A 10,709-nucleotide genomic window follows, 5' to 3' on the forward strand; every position below is an offset into this window, starting at 1 on the left:
CTATCTTCCCGTCGCTTTGGATTCACTTCTCCGCCGGTCCTACCTTTCAGAAAGTGGCTGATTTTCTGTTTCCAGAATTGCTGTTCTTCTTCTCTTCGATCTGCCGATGGATTTTCAGGTGTTTGCAATCTTTAGATAAGCTATCTAGCTGATCTCCGGCTAGCTGAAGCAGTCTCAGCTTGCTACTTCTCCGCCATCTTGACTCCTCCCCTCCCTGGAGAACTTTACGTGCAGGTTTGGTTCAGTGGGAAATTATTAGATATTTAACTAGAACACAGAAAAGCCACTGTCCGTTATGTAAAATGTACATTCATAGGTGAGACCTTCGCCACAAATCACCGCCCTGCTACTCTTCCATATATGCAACACAGCCTTGTACGAGCAACTAGATTGAGGGTAAAATTCAACCAACCTGAACTCAGCAATGCCTCCCTCGCCCAGAGACGGTTGTTTCACACCTGCTCTCAGGATGAGGCGATGAATCCTTGGAGGAATTCTTTCACTTGAGAAAACAATCACAACAACAAAACAAAACAATTGGAAAGAGTCCATTACCCATGGCTTCTGCCTAACAGCATAAAACTTCCAAAAATGTTCCCATTGCAAAAATGTCTGCAACTGGAAACGACTGTGAGGAGGATGGGTCAGTGGGAGGATGAGAATAAACCGTATCCTCACTCATCAAGTTTCTGTTGCTGTCAGACACTCTGCAAGGAGGTTTTCACAAATGACCTCTAATCATCCCTATTTTATAGATAAGGGGCACCTCTGGTGTTTGACTTCCCGGTCAGGAAGAGGGCAACGAGATACATTTGTGCTTCCCTTTGAAGGCAATCAACTACAGGAGGCACTAGAGGTAGGACTCAATGAGCTATCTGCAAACTGACAAGATGAAAAACTGACAAGCAACCAGGTGGGTAAAAGGGCGACACACACAAGCAATTCACAGAAAGACACATGCATGGATAATGAAGAGAGACAGAGGTGTCCCATCTTCCTAGGAATTAGAGAAATGTAAAATAAAGTCACAAGGTCACAAGATAGCTTCTACATCATTGGGCTAACAAAACTGGCAAGGAGGCAAAGTCCTTCTGACATTACCAAATGAAAGGATGAAACTCCTATCCTCTAAAGGATGTTAATGTGGGATTTTTCTAATACAAAGATGCACCTACCCAAAGACACTGCAATTTTACTCTCTGGAGAACCTCTCAAAAATCCGCACAAAAGAACATTATAAAAATATTTACATAGCACTATTTTTTTTTTTTTTCACCTAGACGAAGTGGGGAGGGGGAAGAGGCGGGGGCGGTGCATGAACAGGGAGAGGGAGAGAGAGGGAATCTCAAGCAGGTTCCCTGCTCAGTGCAGAGTCTGTCTTTGGGCTTCATCTCACAACCCTGAGATCATGATGTAAACCAAAATCAAGAGTCTGACACTTAACTGACTGGCGCCTGACCACAACACCCGACCACTACACTATTTTTAAGAGCAAATATGAATTGGAAACAATGTCCAAAGGAGACAGATACATAAATCGCAGTACATTCATACAATGGTAAGTCATACAGTAGTGACCTTGCATGAACCAGAACAACTCAAAATATTTACTTATCATACTTTATATTGCTTAAGGGACACATGCGCGCGCGCGCGCACACACACATACACACACACACACACACACACACACCCCAGAATGGTAAGCATTAAATAGGATAATAGGGAGAGACACCTATACAGGAAACTTGGTCATCATGGTTTCTGAAGCTGGGTCTTGATCACATGACCTAGGACTTGATTTGAATTACTTAGCTGTTAACTATTGCATGATGCCCATTTAAAAGGAAAATTTAAAATGTGAAAATCGGAGAAGAATAAAGTGATTGAATTCAGGAAGTTCCTGCACAAAAAAACAATTTTCTCAGGGCTGGAACAAAGCCAGCTTAGAAGCTCCATAAATAAATTGTTTGAATTTGTTCCTCCCCTTTTCTCATTAGTAAACAATGTTATCAGACTTCTCCAAACTTTTAAGGTAATCGAGAGCCTGCAGTAAATATTTTGGTTTTCTGTTGTTTTTAATTGTAAAGTTTATAATCCTGCCCACCCCCACCTCACATGAACTCTGCCTTCAAAGCCATGTGCTTTGTTTTCCCTGTATCAGGAAACACACTTGGCATAGAACCCATCCCTCGAAGTGTCAGTTTCTGGTCCAGAGCCTCACCTGCAAAAGGGAAATACCAGAAATGTCCCATAAGAGGTGCTGCCAGGGGGCTGGGTGACCCCCTCAAAACTTCATAAGCTTTGGGGCAACTATACTGATTGGACTTGGCATTCGTGCCTATACTCAAACTATAAAAAAGCAAGATATGATCCACATTTGTTCATAAGGTAGAAACTGAAACAGATAATGAAAATTAAGAAAAATTTGGAAATAACTTCTAATACTGCTTGTAACAATAGTTCTATATGGGTATCAATTGACAGTTTCCATCGTAACACCTTTGTTTTGTTTTGGGGGAAGACACAAACCTGGCAAAATGTGCACATGCAGAGGAACCTCATTTAATGCTGATGTTAGGAGAAATAAAGATCTCCTTTCATAACTTAACAAAGCAGTCCTCGGAGTGTGAGCCCAAAGGATGCCCCCAAGATCTGTGAAATCAAAATGATTTTCATGATAATATTCAGATCTTATTTGTCTTTTTAATTCTCATTCTCTCACCTGAGTATAGTGGACATTTTCAGACTGCCTGGCAGGTTCTATCCTAAGAGATTTGATACAGGAAAAGGTCTGAGTTCAGCTGTCTTCTCTCAGGTTACACATCAAAGAGATTTGCAAACACTAAGTAGGGGTAGGGGATAGTATGTAGAACAATATAACTTTTCTCAATAATATTGTTTTGGTCTTGATGAAATCCCAATAGTTCATTTTTGCCCTTGCTTCTGTTGCCTTTGGCGATGTTCTTAGGAAGAAGTTGCTGCAGCTGAGGTTGAAGAGGTTGCAGCCTGTGTTCTCCTCAAGGATTTTGATGGATTCCTTTCTCACATTGGGGTCCTTCATTCATTTTGAGTCTATTTTTGTGTGTGGTATAAGGAAATGGTCCAATTTCATTTTTCTGCATGTGGCTGTCCAATTTTCCCAACACTATTTATTGAAGAGGCTGTCTTTTTTCCATTGGACATTCTTTCCTGCTTTGTCAAGGATTAGTTGACCATAGAGTTGAGGGTCTATTTCTGGGCTCTCTATTCTGTTCCATTGATCTATGTGTCTGATGATGACAGCTTTGTAATAGAGCTTGAAGTCTGCAATTGTGATGCCACCAACTTTGGCTTTCTTTTTCAATATTCCTTTGGCTATTTGAGGTCTTTTCTGGTTCCATATAAATTTTAGGATTGTTTGTTTTATTTTTTTTTAATGGATGGGATTTTGATAGGGATTGCATTAAATGTGTAGATTGCTTTAGGTAGAATAGACATTTTCACAATATTTGTTCTTCCAATCCATGAGCATGGAACATTTTTCCATTTCTTTGTGTCTTCCTCAATTTCTTTCATGAGTACTTTATAGTTTTCTGAGTATAGATTCTTAGCCTCTTTGGTTAGGTTTATTCCTTGGGAAGTTTGGATATTTTTCATAAACCGTATGCTATTTACGGTAACATTTATGCTAAGTTTATTGCTGTTATTACAAATAAGTAAGAACATAAATGTTTTACAAGCTCTTCAGTTTACTTTCAAATGTAGTAACTATTGGCAGATGTAACCCACGTAAACAAGCACTTTGGTATCCTTAGTAATGTGTAACATCGTAGAAATGTGCAAACCATCCCCTGGCCTCTGGCCATCCCAGAAAGTGCTACTGTTAATGCAGATGCTGAACTCCTTCTGTCCTGTTCCTGTCCCGCGTCTGCCTCTGTTTCTAAAACTACAACTACCACCAGATAGAGGTTGGCCCAGAATCTGCTGAATGGAGCTGGCATTTTATCTATATTTTCTAAGTCCCAGAGCCCCCTCGGGGATCTCTTTGGGCGTGTTTCCTGATGGCCAGCGCAACAGTCCTGATTGATATTATCTTATTTGGAAATTTCAGACAGGACCAGGCCTCCTGTTCCAGGTGGTTCAGGATCCCGCTGGGATGTCTGCTTTACAGAAGTTGACCACACGAATCAGGTAGATAAAGGCTATTCCTTGGAAGCCACTGGGATGGAAGCTATTCCACTTTGGGGACATTCCATATAAGCCAAGCAGAGCATAGAATTCCTGCTCAAATGGGGCTTTGAAAGGAAAGAACTGCTTTACAGGGACAATTCGGAATAGATTTAGGAAGACAGGCCGGCCCATGAGAAAGACTCGTTAGCTGCCAGAAAATCAGGAAACACGTCTTTAAACCCACTTCTTAGTGTGATGCCACCGTTCCTGCCCGGTGGCAAGGAAGTAGCCTGGTATGGAAACGCCACGCCTGGGTTCAGTGCCTGTTCACAGGATTCTCCACTCTCCGCAGGATCCTGCGCGCTCCAGGCCCGTCGGGCAGGTAGGCACCGGTTGGGAGTGTGCGACTGAGCCAAGCGGGTGGGGCGCCGACCGTCGGAAAGGTGTGGAGGGAAAGAGGTGGCTGACAAACAAGTACGCGACAGATCCGGAGGCCAGAGATCAGGACTCCGGGGCCGCCCCGGACCGGCTGGGCGACCGTGGGGGAGCGGGTTCGGTCTCTGGGCGAAGGTGCGCAGCTTCCGTCTACCAGCCGGTCCCGCGGCGTTCCTGCTTTCTCTTTTCCTGCCGACCTTTGGCAGGTCGGCCTGAGCTGGCTTCTCCCAGGTGAGCGGGTGGCGGGGGTTCCGTTTGGACTGCCGGGCCCGGGAGGACCCCCGAGGCTAGGGACTCGCAGGGGAGTCTACGCGCGACTACGTGCAGGTGGGGATCCGGGGGGTGGGTGGCGGGTCTCCCACCGCGCGCAGGACGCAGACCCCGCCTCGCTGCCCGCTGGCGGAGAAGGCGTACCTCGGGGCTGGGGGTCTCTTTGCTGCAGCCACTACCCTGACTATCTGACACCGGGGGCTCTTAACCCCTCCCGCAAATCCCTCTCCAGACGGAATTCTGCAGGTCGGGCGGGGAGGAGGGAGTCTTTGTGGGCACGTCGGGATAAGGTGGGGCCAGAGGTGGGGGGCTCCCCACGAAGAAGGGAAGTCCAGAGGCCTGGGTTAGGATCTCCTGAGATTCATTGTCGCCGCTCCCGCCGTACCCCATTCCCGCCCACCTTCTCTCTTCCTCGTAACCCAACAGGGGGATGCTGGCCTTGCTGCTCTGCGGACTGTCCTTCGCTCTTCCACCCTTTGTCCGAGCAGGTAGGTTCTAGGTTCCGCTGTCCTTGGGCCTCAGAGGCTACCACCTCCCTGTGGCTCTGAGAGAGTCCCCTTACTCCGCCCCTCAACCCCGTGCGGATCCCTCCCCCGCCAGGGGATCTTAGGACACCAGAGCCTTGTGGTTAAAACTTACCCCAAGGGACCAGACAGAATTCCCTCCGAATGATGAAAGGGCAAGTTTCAGTTCCCAGCTTCTGACGCTCAGCCTCCAGGTCACCTTTGAGTTTTGAGGTGACTTTGGAGGGGTGGGGGTGGAGGAATAGGCAAATTTGGAAGTCTGGAGTCAAAATGCTCCTGTGGAAATAACACCATTTTATATAACAAAGGGTCATTTTATGACCCAGGGTTAAAACACAGAAACGATCAACATAACATTTCTTCCAAGAAGAAACACGGTTTCTTCAGTGCAATTCCGTAGCAACGAACTTTAAAATGAGAAGATTTTTTTTTTTTTTTTTTTTAAGCAGTCCTTTTTTGGGATGGTATACTTACACCTTTTTGTGAAGACGGAGTGAAATACCGGGGTACAAAGCAGAAAGAAACGGGACAACGAAGGCTCAGAATAGGAATGTTCACTCTGAAGGAAAAGGATGAAGGGGATCCGGGGTCTTAGGAGAGAATGGATGGAGAGAAATCGTTCCAAATGGGGAGGACAAGTCGGTGTGTTTCATGAACACATTTGAAGGACTTCCAATTATGTCTTCAAATAGCAGAAGATTTGCCAAACTCCCACACAAGAGATTCTCCAGTAAAATTTTAAACTGGCTAGAAAATTAAAGAGGCATTTTTAAAAAGGATTTTATGTATTTATTTGACACAGAGAGAGAGATCACAAGTAAGTAGAGGCAGACAGAGAGAGGGGGGAAGCAGGCCTCCTGCCAGCAGGGATCCTGATGCAGGGCTCAATGCAGGGCTCTATCCCAGGACCCCAGCTGAAGGCAGGCAGACACTTAACCATCTGAGCCACCCAGGCACCCCTTAAAGAGGCATTTGTTAAAACTAATAATCAATAATGCTAGAGTTCTCTTTCATGATTTCTCCCCTTTCTTTCCCTAGATGCATGCAAGGATGTTAGTCTGCAAAATGAGGCACCTTCAGCAGGCCAACCTTTTGCTTTTGACTGTACACACCCACCACTAACATCTGGGAAAGCACATGTAACATGGTATAAATATCCTAGCAAAATCCCAGTGTCCAAAAACACACAGTCTAGAATTCACCAGGAGCAAAACTGGATTTTGTTTCTCCCCCTGACACAGGAGGACTCTGGGATCTACCAATGTGTTATAAAGTAAGTTTCTCATTTAAAATAGAGCTCTCTTTCTCTCTGATATATCTCTACATGATATATGTATATAAAAATATATAATGTTTTATATAAATATAAAATATTTAATGTATATATGTGAAAATATAATACCGTATATAACTGTATACATATATAATTCTTTTAGGAAAATTCTTAATAAATGTAGAAAATTCAATGAGAAGAATAAATAATAGTTCTCTAATTGTTACCAGATGGTTTCCAGTGAGGAAACCTCCGTCATGAGGTCACAGGCCAGACCAGCTTAAAAACCTGTTTCTCCCAGTATTACTACTACCTTCTTAATTGGAATTCGGGAAGTGTGTATGACTGGTGGCACAGCCAGATAGGAATAAACCGCCTTTGAGCCCTTTTTGTAAGGGCTCTGTGATAGGGACCTAATGGTGATTCAGCATCAGCATCAGCTGTGTTTTTGCCTCCATGCTGAGCCCTGTGCTGGGAAGTCGTGTAGGGGAGTGGCATAGGTCTGGTGGGAGACTGTTGAGCCTGGTGGGGGCTGCGGTGAGCCAGAAAGCTCCCCAAAGACAGTGGCCTGTGTCTATGTCTACCTTCTATGAAAGGTTATCTTTCCCGGTTTATAACTTCCAGATTTATCTCCCAGATCTGGGAGTTATAAACCGGGAAAGATAACCTTTCATAGAAGGTAGACATAGATGCTTTCTGTCATAAAATAAATGTGAATTCTCAAAAATCTTTAACATACAGAGATGAAACATACTTAGTCAACTGCATATTTTTACTTGGAAGTAATTTCAAATTCATACAAAATTTACAAAAATAGTATAAAGAAACCCCATTTATCCCCCTTTTAGATACCCTTTATCTAGATTGCCCATGATTTAACATTTTGCCACATTTACCTTAGAATTCTCTCTCACTCTCTCCCTCCGTATGTGACTGACTCCTGAGCAACATGGATTTGAAGTGCACATGTCCACTTATACACAGATATTTTTTGATAAATACATTACTATAAATGTATTTTCTCTTCCTTGTGGTTTTCTTAACTTTTTTTTCCTCTAGTCTACTTTATTTAAGAATACAGTGTATGCTACACATAACATTTAGAATATGTGTTAATCCACTGTTCATGTAATCAGTAAGGTTTCTTGTCAAGAGTAGGCTATTAGGAGTTCAGTTTCAGGGGAGTCAAAAGTCATATGCGATTTTCAAGAGTGCAAGAGAGCCAGTGGCCCTAATGCCTGAGTTGGTCAAGGGTCACCTCTGTGTATATTTACATACAATATTATGGTTTTCGGTGTTTCCTCCAAATTTTGAGCAATATGCCTCATGTTCCTTTAACCTGAATAATTCAATGTTCCATTTGCTATCAACAAGGGGAGATGGAGAGGAGAAGGGAGTTGAGGGAAATTGGAAGGGGAGGTGAACCATGAGAGACTATGGACTCTGAAAAACAATCTGAGGGTTTTGAAGGGGCGGGAGGTGGGAGGTTGGGGTGCCAAGTGGTGGGTATTAGAGAGGGCACGGATTGCATGGAGCACTGGGTGTGGTGCAAAAACAATGAATACTGTTACGGTGAAAAGAAATAAAAAATTAAAAAAAAAACAAGGATATTCTCTTATAGAATCACAGAAGAGTTAGCCTACTCCAGAAATTCAACCACCACGTGATATTTTTATCTAATTCCCCATTCATATGCTAATTTTTGTCCATTGTCTCGATTTTTCTTTATACATTTTTTTTTTCTTTCCGGGGGAGGGTCCCATCCAGCCTCCTGAATTGCATTTGGCTGTCATACCTTTTCAGTCTCTTTTTATCTGGAATAGTTCCTCAGTCTGTTCTTCATGACGTTGACATTTTTAAAGGAGTACTTGTAATTATTTTATATACTAGCCCTCGATTTGGGTTTGTCAGATATTTCTTCAGACGTAGGTTGAGGTTGAGCCTTCTGGACTAGAATACCATGTAAGTGGTTTGTGTTCTCTGCAGACAATGCACCCCAAGGCTTGTGGTATCCATTTGCCCCTCACTGGTGCTGTTCAGCCTGATCCCTTGGCCAAGTTGTGGTCCAGCGTTTCTGCAACAGAAACATTTTTTTTTTTCCTTTTGTAATTAGTGATTTGTGAGCCGCAGCCTGCCTGGGCTGGGGCAGAGCCTTTACTAAGTGTCTTTTCTTTCTTTTTTTAAAGATTTTATTTATTTATTTATTTGACAGATAGAGATCACAAGTGAGCAGAGAGGCAGGCAGAGGAGAGAGAGGAGGAAGGAGGCTCTCTGCTGAGCAGAAAACCCACCAAGCAGAGAGCCCGATGTGGGGCTCAATCCCAGGACCCCGAGATCATGACCTGAGCCGAAGGCAGAGGTTTTTTAACCCACTGAGGCACCCAGGCGCCCCTTTACTCAGTGTCTTGATGATGATTTGGCAAGATGTGAAGGTGAACACCTTTGGATGATCTGGTGGTTATTTGAGTTCATGAGGTTTCCAATTTACCCTTTTCCTACAGCGGCACAGACACCTGTCACAGAATACACGTTAACCTCACTGTGTTAAGAAAAGACTGGTGTGGTATTTCTGGAAATGGCCAGCTGATTTTATCAGATGAGTACAAACAAATACAAATACTTCACGAAGGAAGGGACAACAGCCTTACCTGTCATCTGAACTTCCCACAGAGTTGTGTTTTGGATTCACTGAAGTGGTATAAGGTAAAAAACCAAATAGTTTTCCTTTTGATATTTTTCTTTTTCTTTAAAACTTACCTGCTTTTTAGTTGAAGTTGGCTCTTTTCGGGCAGTATTAGTGAAGAGGTTTGTGTACCTGAGACAGATTTGTTTGCCAGTGGTTACTGATAATTTTACCCTTTAATTATTGTTTTTAAAATTAATAGTTATTACAGCTTTATAATATTTTGTCACTTGGATTCACCGTCTCCCTACAATAATCATTTTCAGGCTACTTCCAGTATCCTTTTTTTTCCCCCCCTGAACAGATTAATTAATTTCTTAGAATGCAAACGACATGCCTGTGATTCAGTAATCCCAAAGTATAAAAAGTCGCCCCTGGCAAGTGTCCTTCCCACTCCTGAGCTATATTTGCCCTGAGCCCATCACACCTTTCCTAACCTGTGGCTGCCATTGGTAGGGACTTGCCTTCTCTGCATTATCTCTGCATAATGCTATACAAGCAAATGAAACCATACCCTTGTCCTTCCATTTTTACGCAAACAGGGAATCCTAAACTCACCTTTCTACGCCATCCAGCACTCTCTTTTCTTGGCTGTCCTGGCAGATGATAATGTCTAAGACATAATCCTAGACACAGAGGGGCACTGGCTGCTTATTTAAGATGGGATTAGTTTTCCTGTAACTCTGCCTGTCGGCACTTGCCGGTCCAACCATCTGGGTCATGAGTTTTCTCTGTGGAAAGCTTTTTAGCTGCTGATTCAGATTCTTTAATGGAGATAGCCTTATGCCAGTTTCTTATTTCTTCCTGAAGATATTTTTGTAAGATTCCTTTTTTTGTAGGAAATCACTCATTTCCTTAAATATTTCAGATACTCGTATTGGTAAACAACTGCTTGTCATCTTTGCTCTTTTCGTGTCTAAATTCTGTGGTGAGGTTCTTCTTCTTCTTTTTTTTTTTAAGATTTTATTTATTTATTTGACAGACAGAGATCACAAGTAAGCAGAGAGGCAGGCAGAGAGAGGGGGAAGCAGGCTCCCTGCCAAGCAAAGAGCCCGATGTGGGGCTCAATCCCAGGACCCTGGGATCATGACCTGACCGAAGGCAGAGGTTTAACCCACTGAGCCACACAGGCTCCCTGAGGTTCTTCTTTTAATCCCTGTTATGATGTATTTCTCTCTCACTCTTCACTTGACTAGTCTCATAAGAGAGTTGTCCGTTCTATTATTTTTTTTCCCAAAGAATCAAGTTTGGCCTTGTTCATCCTTTCTATTATATGCTTCATGTTCATTTATTTTGTTTCTACTTTTCTGTCTCATGAGGACCGTGGCAATGAATGTCCTTATTCCGTTTTTTTTTTTTTTTTTTTTTTTTT

The 10,709-nt window shown here is 43.2% G+C and overlaps 1 protein-coding gene across 1 annotated transcript in view; it reads left to right on the forward strand.

The window, feature by feature from the left end:
- The first annotated feature begins 5,287 nt into the window (after positions 1-5,287).
- Positions 5,288-10,709, forward strand: part of IL1RL2 (interleukin 1 receptor like 2) — a 33,484-nt gene continuing 28,062 nt past the window's right edge. The window contains exons 1-3 of the mRNA XM_059407859.1: positions 5,288-5,345; positions 6,420-6,654; positions 9,156-9,357. Coding sequence (XP_059263842.1) covers positions 5,288-5,345; positions 6,420-6,654; positions 9,156-9,357 — 495 coding nt within the window. The remainder of the gene's footprint in view (positions 5,346-6,419; positions 6,655-9,155; positions 9,358-10,709) is intronic.

The sequence above is a fragment of the Mustela nigripes genome, chromosome 7 (genome assembly GCF_022355385.1).
Source record: "Mustela nigripes isolate SB6536 chromosome 7, MUSNIG.SB6536, whole genome shotgun sequence".
Lineage (NCBI taxonomy): Eukaryota > Metazoa > Chordata > Mammalia > Carnivora > Mustelidae > Mustela > Mustela nigripes.